Source organism: Delphinus delphis, chromosome 4 (assembly GCF_949987515.2).
Source record: "Delphinus delphis chromosome 4, mDelDel1.2, whole genome shotgun sequence".
Taxonomy (NCBI): domain Eukaryota; kingdom Metazoa; phylum Chordata; class Mammalia; order Artiodactyla; family Delphinidae; genus Delphinus; species Delphinus delphis.
In genome coordinates, this window is record NC_082686.1 from 127,926,135 (window position 1) to 127,946,172 (window position 20,038).

Here is a 20,038-nt window from a genome sequence, read left to right on the forward strand (position 1 = left end):
ATTCCTAGACAGTGGGAGGTCTGAGTGACCCTAGAATATAGAAATTTATAGAGGCAATGAGGAGTGTGTGTGTGTGTTTTCAGGTGTGTGTTCACATTTGTTTATATGGGTGTGTTCCTGCATGTGTTTGTGTATTTATGTGCTGTAAAGTGAATTCCAGCTTGCATGTAGAAATCAGTCATTTAATTTGCCACAGTTTATGGAGCTCCGTCAGTTTTCCATCCCTAAGCCAGGCACTTAGGGTTACTGAGATGAGTAAGATTGTTTCTGTCCTTGGGAACATTAGGCTAGTGGGTCAGTCATGTACGCAAATAAAACACTGTATAGGGGAGCAGAGGTAATTGGGAGGAGACAGTGTTAATATATGGGTGGGTGGAGACGGAGGAAGTGACATCCTGAAAGCTTCTCGGAAGAAGTGACATGTTAGCCAGCTTCTAAAGGAGGTAAGGGTTGCAGGTGAAGCTCTTGAAGATTCCAGAAAGACAAAAGAGATGTTGACCACAGATGTGGTACCTATGCAAGGCATGAAGAAGTTGAGAAATTTTGAATGCAGAGTAAACATTAAGGAAGGTGGATGAATCTTAAGAGTTTGTCACCAACTTGGCTTTGCTTTTACAGAACCAGGAAATAGGACCGGAACATTTTTTAAAAACAAAAATATTTCTGGAGCATCAGTATGAGTTTTTTTTTTCTTTTTAAATCTTTCCAAAAGTTGTAGTCTTACTACAATATTTTCTAAACCTAGTATCTGGGAGTTTTAAAAAAATTAATGTTAAGAATGACAGTATTAGTTCTAAAATAAATTTAAAAAATTTCGGCTAGATATCCATGGTTTATATATATGTATGTATATATATATTCATATTCATATTCTGTATTCTAATTTCCACATTAGAAATATACGCTAGTTGGCCATTTTTGGCCCTTGAAGAAGTGTAACCTAACAGTATTTATTATACTGTGTCATTGCTCTTTAGAGTGTGAAACTTTTAGAGTTATTAAAGCCTTGTTTTCTTTGGTATCTTTCAAAATGGGGGAAAGAAGTGTATGCTTTTGGTAACTACTGAGCATTTTCTGAAAGTTTTTCCATCTAGATTGAAAGAGAAAGTAAGTTGTTAAAAGCAAAAATGCCCCACTGTAGAGAGCAGTCTGAGTTAATAGATCGTTAGGCAACAGGGGATCCCCCAGTTCCCACCCTCCAGCTTCATTCGTACCTCTGAAGTGCATCATGTTGCCCAAATCAAATTGTTCACTTCAATATTTCATGTTTCTGCGATGGACTCACTTTCTCCCTTGAGGTTCACTTCAGATTTGCCAGCCACACTGACAACACTGCACTCCTTATTTTCCCCACATGACCTCAACTTCTGCTTAAAAAATGTTAGAATAAAGGATGCTTTTGTTCGTATCTCGCCTCCCTGTGATATATTGACAAAGTGTCTGCCGGCTGAATGGAATAGTTTTACAGTATGAGTGCCGCTTTCAGTGGAGGGGCAGGACTTGGGCTGTAGAAGGAAGTGAATTGGATAGGTCAGGAGAATGTACCATTTGTAAACACCCCTTTCCTTTTTTATTCACGTGTCAGGACAGCAGGAGCAGGCTGTTCAGTGCCCGTGCCTGCGCAGAGCCGGAGGGAGAGCAGCTTGGAAGTCAGCTGTAGTTTTTAAACCTTGCTTTTTATTTCCTGATAATGATCTTCAAGTGCTTGGACTTGTTTGAGAAGCTGTTTTGAAACTAACATGGTTTAGTCCACTAACTGCATGTTGGGTAAATTCAAAACCCACATGCTCGTCCTCTTGCAGTGGAATAAGTCACATCTGATGGACATTTTCTGTGCTTATAGCATAGTAATGAACATCTGACAGGCGCGACCTTTCATAAGACAACCCACACTATTGGCTTTCTGCCCAGAATATTGCTGCAACACTATCTGTGATTGGTTATCTCTCTATCATGCATTGCTTCACAAGGGGAAACGGCCCCTTTTTTTAATAAATCTACGATGGCTGGCTGCAGTATGCCTCACTGTAAGTATTGTGTGTGTGTGTGAGAGAGAGAGAGAGAGAGAGTGTGTGTGTGTGTGTGTGTGAGTGTGTGAGAAAGGGAGAGAGAGAGGCTGACTTGAATACTACTTAGTCTGGTAGCACATGGCAAGGTTGTGATACTGTAGGACATCAGTGAAGAGCTACTTAGTAAATCTTAACCTATCTCTTTTTTCTACAGGTTGGTACTAAGAAGTGCCTTTCCTGACGTCTCTGCTGCTTGGAACCGCTTCTAGAGCAGTCTCTGCTTTTGCCTTGCTTGCTGCCAGCTAGACTGTGACGACAGCACATCCACCCTCCACCTCTAGCCCAGACACCCCCATTTCTACTTATAATCAAGAGAAAAGCTCTAAGTAGCTGGCATTGCCCTAGGCTGCTTTAGTTTTAAAAGAAAAGTTTGCTGAAAAAGTAAGATATCTTCTGCCAGGAAATCAAGGAGGAAAAAAAAAATCATTTTCTCGATTTTGCTCTAAACTGCTGCATCTGTCTATGCCAAACTAATCAATACCGATTGCATCACCAAACTCCATTGCAAATTCAGCTGCGAGGAGATTCCCTTTCAGACAACTTTGCTGAAAGCAGCTTGGAAATTCGGTGTCAAAGGGTCTGCCACGTTTTCATGCTTGCATTTTGGGCTCCAAATTGGCACTGGGAAGGGGTTACTGAGAGCACAAGGCTGATTCGAGGCCCTCCTTTTAAACGTTCATCTACTTACGATCCTAGTATTTCTCTAAAAACCAAAACCTCTTTGAATTAACAGTTTCATGCTGTGAATTTCTAGTGGGAGATCTTTTCCTTGATATTGACAACACAATTTTCCATGTACTTTTAAAGCAGGGAGTGGGGGAAAAGTATTTTGGAGGAGACATTTTCATCATCATTTTACAGTTTTATCAGTTCAGTTTTTTCTTTTTTTTGGTTGTTACTGTTTTTTTTGGGGGGGGGGTTGGGTTTGTTGGTTTCACTGAAAATTTTAACTACCTGTAAAATCTAAACATGGCTGTTAGTGTCACACCAATTCGGGACACAAAATGGCTAACACTGGAAGTATGTAGAGAGTTCCAAAGGGGGACTTGCTCACGGCCAGACACGGAATGTAAATTTGCACATCCTTCGAAAAGCTGCCAAGTTGAAAATGGACGAGTAATCGCCTGCTTTGATTCATTGAAAGTGAGTAAATATTATATTATTTTAAGGATATGCAATAATTGAATAAAGGGGATGTGGATATACAGTCCACTGAGTTTGGAATTATGGATTGCTGTGTTAATAGTTTTAGTTATACGGTGTGTTCTTGATGATGTTGAGGTGGGGGACTTTACTGAGAAGCAGTAGAACCAAGTCTGGCCAAACTTTCTTTGTTACGAATAACTTTCTCCGTCCTTTAATGCTGTGATTTTTTTTTTTTTCTAGAGCAGAAGGTGTCAGGCTACTTTTTACTTAATAGTAGCTAAGTCAGTGCCTATCTATAGGAATAGTAAATGGAGATACACGTGTGTGTTAGCATGTGCATAGATTATGTACAAGGCCATGGCACTAGCTGGATGGGGATGATTTGTTTTTGCTTGTTTGAAAACGTGCTGTACCGTTGTAAAAGTATAGCAGATTCTGTCAGCTAAACTTGGATAGACTTTTTATATTAATGTTTTGACATTGTGGAGTTCCTTTTTGTTGTATGAGCATATTATTTTAAGGCCAGAAGCAATGTATTTTGTGGAAAACATAACTAGAAGTAAGGTTCTGGGCTGCTGCCACAGTACCCTATCAGAGGCATAAACTTTGTTGAATGTGACTTTTATAATTCAGTAGAAACGCTTGAGTAGTATTATTAATTGGATTTTTTAAGTTTCTAAAATTCTAATGTGAAGTAACTTAGCAGTTTATTTTCTGTTACCTCCTGATTATTATGTTTTTATTTGTAACAGTCTCAGCTAGGGGTGTTAAAAGTTAGCTTTTGTGGGCACCATAATACCAACAAGTTCACTTTAGTATATTTTGACATTCAAAAATGTCACTGGGTTCGTATTTCAGGTATCAAGTTTGAAAGTGGGTCTTTTAAAAGATAGCATACATGTCTTAATTTTGATGTGCAAGGTCGACTAGAAGTGTGAAGATTCCTGGGTACTTTCTACATACTTGGTTTAATGAACTGTCTTTGAATATTAATGTGCTGGTTTAATTCACTCTTTGAACCTTGGAGAGGGGAGTCGCTGTTTTTTCAACATATATAGAAAAGTGAAGGTTTCATAGATCCATTTTGTCTTTTGCAAAAAGAAAAAAATAGTGCTACAGTAACCTTTCTTTAATACCATAGGGGTGAATTAACTGAAATAGTTAACATGTAAGTTAACTCATAACTCACCCCAATGTTATGAGTTAACTTGTGAGTTAACTATTTCAGTAAATTGCTTCTTGGTCCAGTGTGTGCAGCTCACTTTGCTAAAGTTTCACCAAAGACTCAAGGATATTATCTTCAAAGTAGAATATAAAAAAAGGTATTAACAACAACAAAGATACCTTATAATGTTAGATTGTTCTTAGTGTCATAGTGGTAAAGATCAATAAACAAAAGTTATAAATTACCACTGGGCCTTTTTTTCCCTTTCCTTTGAAAGGCATCGATGAAGGGCACAGTGGTTGTACCTTGTGAATGTGTCTTCCTAAATTCCTGCCAACTGAATTTAGGTGTGATTAGAGACTGGGACCCATAAAATGAGCAGCAAAGGGCTAATTACACTTGTCTGTAACCAGCTGTGTCCATAAGTAGCCCTGTTTTGACCCAATTACTAGTTAATCCAATTTTTAATCCCACAGACAGTTGATGGTGCACTGGTAGCTGCAAAATGAAGGACCTTAAACTTGGCTGTGACACTGAGTGGTTTCACAGAAGACCTGCTTTCACAGCATTTGGAAACATTGTGAAACATTAAAATTCAGTTGCTATTTTTCCATCTCAAAATATTTTTTTAGTTGCTGCTCACTTGTGGCCATGGAACAGTCCCCTTTTGAGTAAAGCAGCAGCATTGCTTAATGACATGCTGTGTGGTTAACAGGATTCAACTGCCACATCAACATCAAGGACTTTTTTTTAATAACAAATAATTTCAAGATTTTAAGTTTACTTTTGAAATCAGCTTGTTGTAGCAGCTAATCAATGAAAACGTTGTCCATATTCTTTGTCTTTCTAAGAGAAACATTTAATTTATAGTGTCTAAAATGTGGTAAGATATTTTGATTTAAATAACAGGGAAAAAATAAACACAAATTTATTTCTGGTGAAGCTTCATCCCCAGAACAACAGCTCCTTAAATGTTAGGGAACTATGTTAAGAAGTAATTGAAAAAAATTTGAATGTGTAATTAAGTATTCATGTTTCAAAAAGCCATGTTTCATATATATGTGTGTGTAAGTAACACATGTGATTCTTTATAGAGTATTTAGAATCCCACCTTTTAGATAGTAGTCTTCCTGTGTTCAATTTTGTGGCTAAAATAGATCAAAAACATATTTTAAAACAGTTAAAGTAATTCTATGACTCATGCCTGAAGTTCTGAAATTTGGGAGCATTATGAGGTTTCCATGCCAGTAACCGCTAGATCATTTGTATTGTTTCAGAGAGTAAACGGAAGGAATTTAGAAAACTTGTAATATCCTGACTTCTTTAATAAAATGTGTTCTATATATTGCTACAATCCATAGTCCAGCCTTTTGTGAGTTCTTGAGCCCTGAGATGGAGGTAGACTGTGTAATCTACTATTTTTAGCAAGTTAGGAAAGCAAAGCAAATACTCTCTGAGAGGACCCTGGGAAATGGCTGTACCCTTCAGCTGTGCTGTTTCAGACTTTGGCCAGGCTCCCAGGTGACTTAGGTTTATAGCAGACTTCTACATAGAGGCGGAGAATTCATTTCATTAAAAACAGAAGTCAAACAGTTCAAGAAAGTATTTATGTAAAAGAAATCAATTGGCATACTAAAGGAAATAGGAAGAAAATCAGCTGATAGTCTTTTAGTTGCATATAGGTGATTTTAAAGTTTAAATAATTAACTTAGATGCATTTACTACGTGGAAACCTAGAATTCTGCATCACAGTAAATGTGTTGCTAAGTAAAATGAGAATATATAATAATGAGGAATATACGTACATATGAATATACTGAAATAGAATGATGGCAGTAAGAAAGAACAAAAGATGTAATAATGACTTATCATTTATAAATTAAACAATATTTTAAGCACTTAATTTTTCTCCCTTAATTTTGCTTTTGCACTTGCAGTCTTAATTTCCAACAGTCTAAGAGTATATTCATACTGAGAATTAAATTGCTCACAGATTATAGATTTGAGTGTTTTATTACTTCAGAAATACTGAACATTAGAAAAGTGTTTTATTTAATGCTGGAGAGGATTTTTTTTTTTCTTATGGCTTATGAAAGGGATACCCAAAGAGAAAAATATCAAAAGAAAAATGTCAACACGATAAGATGCTATTAGAATATTATGTTTCAGGAGTGATGATTCAAAGAGTCGTTAATGGCAAGTGACCTATTTTCTTCAGTAATCATCTCTTAACTAAAATTAAGTAGTTGATATAAAGAAAGCCTACAGGCTGTATTTGAATGTGATGCCAGGTTATTTATATTATCAAAAAATAAGCTTTCATCTTGTGATCAGCAGAAAGAGACTTGCTTATTGAATTCTTCTTTTTCAAATATCCATTTATTTTTCAGGTGCTCTGGGAGGAGAAGTATAACCTTTATGTTTACTATCTATTTTCCAAAAATCTAGCAAACTTCTACCTTTGAAAAGTTTAGTACCTTGTTCTCTTACCAAATTGGGCAATTTTGTTTAAGATAAATAATTGTTCATTTCACTGTTATACATGTTTGTGTATATAGATAGCCCAGCTGATCAGATTTATCATAGACACATCAGAGACCAGATTCCACTGCAAAGTGGGGTGGAATCAAGGGCATGAGCGAACACATTTAAAGTGCCTCTGAAGACTTAGCGGAATATGTGAAGTAATAAAACCAGCTATTAGAAGACACACAAATAGGTAAACATCCAGGTAAATGAGCAACTAGAAAACTCATAGTTAGTAACGCAGATAAACCAAGTCTCCAGATGGTTACGTGGGGAGAGGGTGACATAACTGGACATAATAAAGTGGTCTCAAGGTATTGACGGTTACACTTTAGAAGATCTTCCATTGTTAGCACAGTTTATCTTCCATTTAGCAATTGCCTGTGTTGCTGCTACTGTAAGTCCCAGCGTAGTCTTTCCATAATATCTTTTAAACCAGTTCAGCTGATAATCCTGACAAAATGGTATCTGCAAGTTTCAGGCTAAACATCTACTTTTGAATTAAAACTTTGATCTAGTAGGCTCCTAATTGGAATAACTTTTACCTGGAATTTCATTGTTGTTTGTTGTTTTGCTAAGCGCATCTCCCATGTGATAATGAAAACTCTGACAGAGTATTGTATGTACGTGTAGCTCTGTAGGTACGTATTCAGTGTGTCTTTCAGTGACAGGTTGACACAGAACTTCCTCATTTCCCCCTAATGATTTAGGAGATGAGCTATTAGCATAACTTGGGTAGCATTGTGTATCATACGAAAGTTCAAATTGTATTTTCTAAGCAGAAACGTCACAACTTTGTAAAGAATATCCTGTGAATGAGCCAGGCGTAATGTCATCAACTCTGACACAAATGTTTCTTTAATGAAATTCTCAGTAGCCGCAGCTGCTTTGGTTATACTTACAACTTTATTCATTTACCTATTTATATTCTATGGTTAGACTTTTTTTAGAATAATATTTTTTAAAGGAGTAAAGATTTTTAAACTTTTGGACAAATTTCAAGCCGTGTTTTGAATCATGATACCTAAGGCACTGATTCTAGAGCTAGTTTTTTTTTTTTCTTCATAAGATTATGGTACACTGCTTCTATTTTTTCTTTTTCGCGTTAAACCTTGCTTCAACTTTTGTGGCAAACTAAAAACAATTTAAACCTAAAGCAATGTGGCACTTATAATCGAGTTCAAACTTTAATTGTAACGCAGACTTCTAAACATACACAAAATTCTGATTCCACACGAATGGCCTCAAAGCAATTCCATGTACGAGGCTGTTGCTGACGGCTGACTGACTTAAAAGGGCCTATGCAGTGTGGTGTGAATCTTGTATTCCGGAAGTGTGTGACATGTGCCTGGTTCACGCGAGAGGTGAGAAACTGAATGTTTCTCAGACTCAGCACAGACACCTAGGGACCTAGTTTGGGAAGCTTATCCTGTCATTTTCCTTGCCCAGGATAAGTAGAGGATTTCAGCTATCAGCATCGCTAATCTGTTACCTTTCATGCTGAGCAATGTCTCTGCCTTCCCACAGACTTAGACAAAGCTTCTTATTTTCTTACAAAGAGATCCTATTGAACAAATTTTGAGTGTTTTTTTTTTTTTTTTTTTTTTTTTAAACTTCAGCAGAAGCACATTTTGTGCTTGTAGATAAGGGAGCAATTTCTATGTTAACAAGGCCAAAAATTATGTCAGTGGAAATGGATAACTAAGTAGATGGTCTGTGATTTAGCCCTGAGGATAGTTATTAATACACAGAAATTTCAGTAAAAGCAACTGGAAAGGCTTGTTAGAAATACTTAGTTGCTTGAAGTAGAACAGATTGTTAGAATAGTGATTTCTTGGTGAATTTTACCTTAAACAGGAATAATTCTGGTGAGGACATCTTATTCTAATATTTATTTATGATAAACAACTATAGAGTTTTTATACTGTATTTCTTATACAGAAAACATCAAATGAACATCACCTACAGCATTATTTATACTCTTCTGGCACATTTTTGAAAGATTTTCACTTTGAGATAGTTTGATTTGTTGTTAGAGATAAAACTTTCTCTATTATAAGGACTTGTGTTTTAAAGATACTGATAGTTATAAGCCCTTATACATTATAATTTGATTGAAGGGCTGTCTCCTGGATACCTTTGGGCCTTGGCCGTGTCTGACCAGTAATATTCTTCTTGTGTTCTCCCTGAGTTCTTTCCAGCTTTCTAACTGCCCAGCTTCAGAACTGTTGGTTCTGATCCCTTTTTATATTTCTCTCTGGAGTCATACAGAAATGATTTAGACATTTTGTCTTTAAGGAATTACATTCAGTATTGAGTAACAGAGACACCTCTCCTCCCCAGCATGAGGCATAAACAAATTAAGGGTTTATATTTCAGTAGGTTGTCCAGGCCTATGTGATGACTCCACAGTCACTAGAACTTAGGTTTCTTCACCCTTAGGTCCTCGGGAACACATGACTTCCGACCATAGGTTTATTTAAAAATTGCAAGATGGCCACTGCAGTGCCAGCCACCATATCTTCATTCCAGGAAGCAGGAAGAAGCATGGGCAAAAGAGGCCGCAGCCCAGCCCACTTAGGCTCCTTTTAGCAAAAGTCCTCTAAGCTTCACCCAGTGATTCATCCTGGTTTCTCATTGGCAGCAAGGATAGCTGGAAACTATGTACTTAACTGTCGCCCTAATTGAAACCATGCCTCTGGGTAGTTTAGGTAGAAGGGGGAAATGGATGTTCAAGAGGGCAGTTACTGGGATGGGAGTTAGCGAGATTTTTTTCCCCCCAGAAAACTTCCAGAATCAAGTATCTCTCCCTGAAAAGCATCTGGGTATGAGGGGAGATCACTTCTGAAGAGAAACTTTTATCTTCTTATCTTGGCAAACCTGTCCTCACTTTTCCTGTCCTCGTTAACTAGAGTTGCCTTTTTTTTTTCCTTTCAAATCATGATATATTTAGTCAATAAAATATGGCATATCACGAATGGATTGATTTTTACTAATACAGAAATTAAAAATTGCTTTATTTTTTTAATTTTCCTATTGCCAGTGCATACTTATATAAACAGTTATATATTTATAACTGGAATATAACAGGAAGGTATGTCATAAAAAACAGGTCTCAGTGATTTCGACAAAAGAATCTGTAGTTACTCTGATGCCTATTTCTGCTGCTTCTGCAAAAATACTTTATTTCCTCTGTAGGAAGCAAAATAAAATGAGTTAATATTTATTGAAAATTATTTTATGCTGGTCAGTATTTTCAGTGCTTTTATTTTTTTCATAGTACTTAGTCCTCACAAAAACTCTTTGAAGAGTTACTGGTATCACTGCCATTTCTCAGATGGTCACACTGAAGTACAGAGAAGTTAAGTGATGTCCCCAAGGTCATTCACCCAGTAAAATGTGGACTCCAAGCCCGGTAACCTAATTTCACAGCCTGCACTTTTAACCACTTTCCTGTAAAACATTGCTTCTTAATTTACATATCCACATCCCAAGGATTCAGCAAAGAAAATACCTGACCAGCAGTGCTTAAGAATAAAAATTAATATTTCAGGCAGGTTTACAGCATAGGGCCTAAAGCAATAAATACTCAAAACATTATATTTTAAGTCAACAAATGAATCAATGAGGAAACACAAAATAGCATCAAGAATGCTTCCACCGGGCTTCCCTGGTGGCGCAAGTGGTTGAGAGTCCGCCTGCCGATGCAGGGGACGCGGGTTCGTGCCCCGGTCCGGGAAGGTCCCACATGAAAAAAATTGCTTCCACCAACTTTCAAAGATTATATATTTGTTTTAAATGTATGGCCATGTAGGAAAAACTTTTTAAATTTATCATCTTAAGGAGTCACTGTGTAAACTATGTAGCTGTCCCCCAATGTATATTAAAAAATATTCCAAAGTTTTAATTGTCTAGAAAGCATTTTTCCACAGAAGCAGTGTGGGTAAGTCATTAGTCCAACCCTGGGAAGCCTAAGTAACCCATAGGATGCTTGAGTTATAGTTCAGTACAAAGAGTACCCTGGAAACTCTGATTATTAATTAAACCCAGGAGCCTCCCCAGAAACATTATGAGTACTATCCCATCATACATCTTAAGTAATATGAGGGTCATAGGTCCCCAACTGCTTTTGTTAAACTGTTTCGATGGGAAAAGTACATTTCAAGTTTCAGTTTGGGGCTCTGGAAATTCATCCGGGCCTAATGCAGGGAAGGTAGCCTTTCCTAAACTCGCAGACACTATCTGCAAGCCGGTGTGAGAGGTTTCCTCAGCTCCATGTTTGGGCTACTCCTGTGACCCAGAGCTGGCTTTCAATAGGGTAGGGCTCAGAATCATAGGGAGTAAAGACAGGGTATGGAATGAGGGGCTATGTCAAAAGCTTCCCCTGGGTGGGATGACTTTTTTGTTAATATATCTTCCAAGTAACCTTTCTTTTTTGCTAAGGTCTCAACCTGCTTCCTTTTCAAATGTATAGCTTTTTGGTTCTGAGTCTGGTCCACTGTGGAACTTCATATTGATGAACAGCTTCTTCCCATTCTCTTTCCTTTCTAAAATGATCAAAAGCGTAGCTTTGTTTTGATACCGTTTCCTTCTGATTACTGGTAGAAATGGGGAAAAATAGGTGCATAGTGAAAATATCAAACTAAGATTTTTTTGTTTTTGTTTTCTGGCCATTTTATCACAGGATATAGTCAAGGAATCAGCAATAAAGAACCAGATATGAGAAGAAAGACATCTAGGAGGTGATAGGGGGTGGGGATTTCACAATTCAAGGAGTATAACTTAAACACTTCCTGTGTCAAACTTTGGGAAGGCAGATATTAAAAACACAGCCCTCCAGGGGCAAATTGCTAACAGGGAGACCAGTATATTAGGTGGTGTGGTGGAGTTCAGGGGTGGAACTTTTCCATAGCAATTGGAGGGTCAGTGGAAGAGAAACTTAAGGAAGAGAGAGAGAAATGTGTCCGGTGGTTTATCTTTCCTTTTTTTCCCTCCCTTCCCTCTCACAACTACTAATTCTGAGACCACAAGTAGAAAGAGAAGAACTAGAGGGAATTCCCAATAAGAGAGTTCCCATAGCCACAGGCCACCAGGCTGGGGCAGCTCTCCCTGCATCACCGTTGGTCTATTGGGAACCACCTATATTTTAACCCTAGATAACAATTTTAGGCTCAGAAGGATTCTTCTGATGCTATCTCAGTTTTTTTTTTTTTTAAGACATTTTTGATGTGGACCATTTTTAAAGGCTTTATTGAATTTGCTTCTGTTTTCTGTTTTGGTTTTTTGGCCGTGTGGCATGTGGGATCTTAGCTCCCTGGCCAGGGATCGAACCCGCACCCCTTGCATTGGAAGGCGAAGTCTTAACCACTGGACCGCCAGGGAGGTCCCTGATGCTATCTCAATTTATTCAACAATATTTATATTTTAATTGCAGTTCATGTTAGATTGAGACTCACTATTTATTGAGATCCAAAAACTGTTTTCTCAAGACCCCAGGCATCTTAACTTAGAATTTATCTCTCTGCACAAAATTCAGACTTGGTGTGAAGGCTTCTGGTTTTCAGAATCACTTATGCTTAATTCCAGGCTATTCTCAAATAAGGCAGGAAGCATCTGCTGTTAATAGTTGACAGTAAATTACATAAAGTAAAACATGGAAAATTAAAGTTAGAAAAGCTGGGAAGCTTTTCTATCATTTTCAATTTTCTGCACAAGCACGGACATAATCAGTGTTTAGGATCTGCTCATGACGGATAAATTACATCTGTAATTCATTCTTTTCCATGTTACTGCATTCAGACGATAATTTGCTTTCAGATATCTTTGCTCATCTAATATTCTAAAATCGTTCATAGACTGAAAATAAGTCTAGTAACATCTTCCAGTCCCATGAAGCTTTTATAACTAAACAGTGTTAGCTTACCAAATGGGCCAAGTTAAAAAAAAAAAAAAAAAAAAGGTTTTAGAGAAAAACAGAGCCAAATTTATCATGCCCAAAATAAGATTCCTCTTTGGTAGACGACGTTGCTTTTCATAAAACAATTCTTTAATGGAGGCAACTGAGAAATGAACCATGAAGAACGAAATAACTAAAGAATTCATTTATTTATAAAGAATCCTGTTAAGAAAGATCTGTGTTCTGAATGAACCTTTCTTCACATTATCTCATAACTCTTCATGGCTAAGTGGAAACTAATGAAATCTAAATCTAGCCACGAGAAAAGATTATCATCATGATTTTATTTATTAAAATTTTCTCACTATTATGAAATTTTACTGCCAGATATTGCCTTCCATGAATTATAGCACAGTAATAAATTGGAGACAAATGTACACATAAGAATACCCAATATATAAAAGAACACTCCAAACACAAACTCATCTTAAACTCAGGTAAACTAAAAGTCATATCCACATTGAAGAAGAGTCATCTACATTGCAAGTTTTTGCATAGTGGAGTCTATTTAAGTAGCTTCCCCCCAACCTTTAAACTATGATTAACATATAGTAGCTTAACATGTAACATACATATAGTGGGTTGAGTATGCATTGTGAGAAATGCAAAATTATTATTATGTTTTAGAATCTTTATTGGCTACTTTTGGCTTCTGTGTTTCCCGTAAGGATGAATAATGCTGGAGGAGAGATTTTCACCCCAAACACATATTTTTATGCTGAATGGTTAGGAATTTTAAAAATGGCAAACCAAAGTATTTGCCACCTCTGCATCTCAATTAATGGAAAATAATCCATTCTTCCTCCCCTTTTCATCATTTATTACCTGCTGTGTACCAGACAGTTGCAATAGGCAGTGGGGTGAATAACACACAGAGCCTGTTAGGTTGTTGATAGACTACAGCTTCTGAGAAGTATAATGTAGATTAAAATGATCATAGAGGGCTTCCCTGGTGGCGCAGTGGTTGAGAGTCCGCCTGCCGATGCAGGGGACACGGGTTCGTGCCCCGGTCCGGGAAGATCCCACATGCCGCGGAGCGGCTGGGCCTGTGAGCCATGGCTGCTGAGCCTGCGCGTCCGGAGCCTATGCTCCACAACGGGAGAGGCCACAACAGTGAGAGGCCTGTGTACCGCAAAAAAAAAAAAAAAATCTTAGAATAATAAAACATTGTTTTAACTCTTCTATTCTTTAATATTAAAATGTCCCAGTGGAACACAAATTTGCCCATGTAAAATGTAAGTAGGCATTAAATGTCCTTGTGTATGTCTGAGAGGTTTGTCATGAAAAACTTGGAAACCGTTAAGTAGTCAGTGTGGGAAGAGCAGATGAATTTCAACTCTGGTTATGTGTACTGCTAGAGAAACTGTGTGCTTGTATTAGTAGAGTGTGTTTACACGGTAAAAGGTTTATACTAGACCCGTCATATTCCAAAATTTAGCAAGATAAACCTGAATCAGATTGATTTTTAGGTAACACATAGAAATGGTTAATTTTACTCCCCTGCTTTGATCATCATCTGTTCATTATATAAAATGATGAGGCTCAGAATGATTAAGTAACCTATACAAGTTTGCATCGCCTGGAAGTGGTCAAACTGGGATTCAATACAGGCAGCCTGTCTTTAGAGCCTGTGTTTCAACCTTTAGAGCCTATGCTCTGAGTTTAACTTGTTTAAGCTGACAAAGTGTGAATGAAGCACTACACAGCAACCTTATGCATACAAAAATATAGTGTTAATTATTAGTGAGTCTGCATATTAGAGTGACAGACATACTTAGGCATATTTGTTGAGTCACTGTAATTGCCTGAATTTAGGACAACTATACTTTTTAAAACATGATCACTCACACTTTTTCTTAATTCAGAAAAACATCCCTGAATAATCACTAATAAGGTTTTTTTTTAATTTAAAATGGAAAATTTATACTAAATTTTAACTAGAAGAAGTTTGATAATATAGAGAATCTAAAACTTAGGTCAGGAAGAATTTTGAAAGTCATGCCCGACTGGGAACAGTATAGAAAATCAGAATAATAGGCTGTTCTGAGAAAAAAACAAGTAAGAGTTTCAGTATTCTAAGACAAAGCTTGGAAGTGAAGTATGGGGCACCAGATAAGGAGGTTTTCATTACATAATTATCCTTATGATTTTTTTTTTGCATAAAATAGAATGTCCTTTCTTATTCAAGGAAGTAGTATAATTGGTACTTTTCTAATGCATAGAACCATGAGGCATTTTTTTTTTAAATGGGTGAGAGTTCCTTCATATTTCATGAGTTTCACTGGGCATTTATAATAATATTGGAAACAAAAAACTGTGCTTAAGCCTTTCGAAGTCTTTGTAAGTTATACTATATGAAATTAAAATCTAGATTAAAGCATTCACCCACCTCTTTGACAATGATTTATATAATACGTCTTCCTGTTGTATGTCACACTTAAGTATTTATGCTAACTTTTAAGATTGTATTTTAAAAATTAGCTAGGAAGAATATTTTAGTAGGTAATTTAAGTCTTTGTATATTTGTATAGTACTTACCTTTAGTAAGAGGAGGGTTTTTTCACATGAATATTTAATTTTAAAATAGCTTATGACATTGTTTTTAAGACTTTTGCATTGTTTGTAATTGAAACAAAAATGACTAAATATAAGAATCACTGTTTGCATTTTGTTCATGATATGACAAAAAGAGCATGTTTGCTCTCAGAAAAACATGGATTTAAGGACGTCAGATTCCTGGGCTTACCGGGTATTTAGTAAATATTAGTTTAAATTGGACTTTTAAAAGAGGTATCCAAATATTAGTGTTCATTATATGACTTAAAATGCTCTATGAGAAACATATAATTATCCTCACAGAGCTTTTCATTTGGACGAATGCTGGCTTGGACAAAAGGGAAGAGAAAACCTTTAACATCAATAGCTAGTGTTACAAGGATCCTTTCCTTAAACGATTAGAAACTCAGTGCCTTTTGGCCATTTTCTTGAATGCATCAGTTTAGTCAAACAGCCAGTTAGAAATGTTGTTAACAAAATTGTTTTTGATATATAAACTCAAACTTGGTATGGAAGTAAAACTTATTTTGTGTTCAGAACCAAATTGATCACAGGGAAAGGTGAGTATACCAGAGTGCTGGTATTCCTCGTCCTTTGATTTCATTTCTCTGGGCATTTTCTTCATTAGTTTGCTTTAGCTATAGTTTTGCTTTGTTTTTCCTCTTGGTGTTTTCTGAGTGTCTAGATTGGCCTCTTTGCTCTTTTCCTTGGGATGAAATCTACAATAAAATATTATTTTATAGCAAATATATCGGTGCCAGGAGTAACGAGAATGTAGCCACTGATGGCTTTCACGTAGTCCCAATGCTACCTTGGAGTTTTTACTCAAAGTAGCATCTGCAGAGTGATTGCAAAAAGCCATATTCAAAAATGTGTAAATAAAAAACTTTTCATGGCAAAGAGTAAGACCTGGTTAAGAGCCAAAACCATGAATGCAGGTTGATATGGGTTTGATTCCATCAGTCACTTCCTAGTGACTTTGTGCCAATCACTTTGCCTCCCAAAGTCTCAGTTTCCTTCTCCATAAAATGAGACTAATGATACCTGCTTTGAATGTTTGTGAGAATTCAGTGAGATCATTTCCATAATATAGGTCATTCCATGCAACATCTCTCTCAGTGTAAACACTTCACACCTAGTAGCTAGCTGCTCGTGGTGTTCTTGTCTGAATGCTGGAATTCAGTCTAAGGTATCTTCCCCTTAAGAGAAGAACTTTCCTTAGGTCAGAAGAAATGTCGCATTATTTTGCATACTGTACTACAGGTATTTATCCATGATTTAATTTAAAGATTTAAAGATGAGTTTTTTCTGCATTATCACACACTAGCTTATTCATTTACCTGTTATCAAGAGAAAACATCTCTTAACCTCTAGCACATGTACCACTTGACTTCAAGCTCACTGGGGTAGTATTAATAAAATAAGTCAGTATTCATATCATTGTCTGTGCCTAAAAACCCATTTCATAAATGCAGTTATCCATGATTGGAAAAGTGGTTGTGACCATCTGTTCCAAATTTAATTTCATTTAAAACTAATGCCTCTTTAGCTCTGTGTTGGCCTAAAATAAGTAGTTCACATTTGATATTTCAAGTAGTATATTATTTATGTAAATTTCTTCCTAAAAGACTCACCTAGGACTTTGTTTCAAAAATAAAATTAATGTTTATTCAGTAAAGTACCTGCACAGACTAGAAGGTTAGATATTAAAGTCTATTTTTTCATGTTTTGCACTATCCCTACTTTGTTCTTTTTATACCTGTATAAACTTACTTGGTTGGTAAAATATCTACCACTTAACTTCCTCAAAGGTGTAAAGGGGCATCCAAGTCCAAGATATTCCATTTATCACATCCTCATTTTTCCCCCTTTCATATTACCCAGAATTGATAGGAATCCAATTCTAGCCCAGTAAAATGGTCTCTTTTGCTTCAAGATATTTAAAGATGCTGGCCTAATTCACAAGCTTGAGACTTTTTTATTTTAGTTAGAAATGAGAGTATATACTTTTTGCAGCGAATGGGGAAAAATGCCCCAGCTCCCTGATTTTATTGTCTTTTCAGGGCTAGTATAGCCTAGTAGTTTCCTGTGGCTAGCTCTGGGTTTTCCTTTGCAGTTGTGTATAAATTTTGTTATATTCTAATTCTGAATATGAGTTGTGCACTTACTATTTTATTTATTGAGCCGTGCCACTGCCTTCTTGTTAAGGCTATTGATTATTGCTCATTCTGTTCTGCTGTGTATTGATTTAGTATGTGGCCGTGAGTTAATTGTATTACTTGATGTTGAAAGAGGATCAAATATGTTTGAAGGAGATGCTTGTAGCCTGTTTAATTGAGTTGGCTATTTAGGCTTTTAACATGTTGTGAAACAATTAGGAGAAAGTACAGGAGGACCTCTGAAGGCAGGAAACATAAAATTTGTTTTCAGCATTTAAAAAAATTATTTACTTATTTATTTATTTATTGGTTGCATTGGGTCTTCGTTGCTGCATGCGGGCTTTCTGTACTTGCCGCGAGTGAGGGCTACTCTTCGTCGCGGTGCGTGGGCTTCTCATTGCGGTGGCTTCTCTTCTTGCGGAGCACGGGCTCTAGGCGCGTAGGCTCAGTAGTTGTGGCTTGAGGGCTCTAGAGCACAGGCTCAGTAGTTGTGGCGCACGGGCCTAGTTGCTCCTTGACATGTGGGATCTTCCCGGACCAGGGATTGAACCCGTGTCCCCTGCATTGGCAGGCGGATTCTTAACCACCGCGCCACCAGGCAAGTCCCTTCAGCATTTTAGAAGATGCCAAAAATTGTGCAGTAAGTCCTTCCTGGCATTAAATGGTCAATTGATATTTAGTTAGCAGATGTGTGAAAGCTGGGATTTCCCCCCTGTATTTCATTTAAAAATCAAGGGAGCTAACACCCTTAGATGCTCACATTTTATTGAGAAAAAGTCACATCTTTTTAAGAATGGTTTCCTATTGAAATCGCATATTATTGGATATATGTAGAAATAGCAAGTGGGATGTGTATGTGTGTGTAGGTGCTCACATCTGGGGGATATTGCAGAGATAGGAAATTAAGTTAAATGATTAAGCTGGGAATCAATTGAGTTCTTTTTATCTACTCTTTTGTTTCTTAGCGAAAAATATTTTTTCATGTAAACAATAACATTTAAGGTAGGGCTGATATTTACTTATTTTATTTGACATTGTTTGAATTTTCCAAACTTCAGACAATCCATACTTAATGTGAAAAAAAAATTAACCTTCAGACTGAGATCATGGTACCATGGTCCTCTAATGAATGTTACCTTTTGTTTTAGTGGCTCAGTTGGCTCTAATCCATGGAAAAGTTTTTATTTCCCATCAGATCCAAGATAGGAGCCAAACCAAAGTTAAAGAAACATTTTCCAGCAGACAAGTTTCTACAGATAACATCAGTAGTCAAAGAGCATGCACTTGTGTGTTCTCTCTCTCCCTCCCCTCCGCCCCACTTATGGAAATATTAGATTGGAAAAAAAATACTAAAATACTGATAATGATAGTAACTTTCAGGTTAATAAAGGCGCTCCTTATTAATCCTTCCTAGTCACAGTATGGCCTCAAATTTTAAACCTGTTTACTTTTTCAAAACGTGTTTGCTTCAGGGTGACGGAAGGAGGACTGCTTTCTCCCCTTGTTAATACCTTCCAGGGCTCTTTGATCTATAACCTTTTGTCACCTCTGGTTTATTTGCCTAGCATACGATTGTTGAAAAATGAGGGAACATAAACAATTATGACTGGCTTTTTGGAAATGCCTATTAAAACCCTGTCCTCAAAGGACCTGCCAGTTTGGAACTTTGTAGAATTGTGAAAGCTCAGCATTGAAAGTAGAGAGTGTACGAGAGATGGTGCCAGTTGGATCATTTTGCTATGAATACCTGCTAGACTCAAACCTTTCCCTTGCTTAGTTATCCACAATACTAACAGTAGGACCCACTTAATTCCATGTGAGTCAACAGCTTACGTGGCATGCCTGCTGTGTGCCAGATAGCATCTCAGGTGCTTTTCCAGGCTTTCTGCGCAAAGCCAAAAAGACCTGGCAGGTATATTCTTTCCCTACCCCTACCACTTGCCCCACCACCTAGACCTACTCAGTTGGAATCTCTAAACCAAGAGACATGGCCAGGTATATATTTTCAAAAGCTGTAGGCTCATGGTTAACAACCATTCTTTGAATACTGCTGAGAGGTTCAGGGAAGGTAGTATTTTTGCCATGACTTCTCAGTCCATATAGAAAATGTATTTTTCTCCCGAGGATAAAACCATCTGGAGATCTTCACATGCTCCAGACTCCCCATATAGAGCTGACTTTGCTTTTTGATTAGCACCGTCAATAAATTTGAAAACGCGACTTAAAAAAAAAAATGAAATAACCTTCTCACCTACTTAATTTCTTATTCATAGTTAGCAGGTAGAGTGGAGTCACTCTGTTTCATTAATGTCCCTGCTAGCTTTCAGATTCAAAAATAATTTTTTCTCTCTAAATAACACTCGCTATGACTTCTGGTCCCTAAAAAAAAATGGATTGTAATTAGCAGGGTTCCTTTTTGCTACGTATCTTCCATTTTGCTCTATCTCCTCTATTAATTATA

At 36.9% G+C, this 20,038-nt stretch overlaps 1 protein-coding gene across 11 annotated transcripts in view; it reads left to right on the forward strand.

Moving 5' to 3' along the window:
• The window catches only part of MBNL1 (muscleblind like splicing regulator 1), a 200,783-nt gene that overhangs the window by 52,948 nt on the left and 127,797 nt on the right, over positions 1-20,038 (forward strand). For 8 of the 11 annotated variants that reach the window (XM_060011437.2, XM_060011439.2, XM_060011440.2 and 5 more), the window contains exon 2: positions 2,224-3,212. The exons of 2 other annotated variants lie outside the window; for them this stretch is intronic. In XM_060011437.2, coding sequence (XP_059867420.1) covers positions 3,039-3,212 — 174 coding nt within the window. In that variant the 5' untranslated portion in view covers positions 2,224-3,038. Of the gene's footprint in view, positions 1-944; positions 2,028-2,223; positions 3,213-20,038 lie in introns of those variants that run through there. One more of the 11 variants, XM_060011438.1, reaches the window with a different exon arrangement.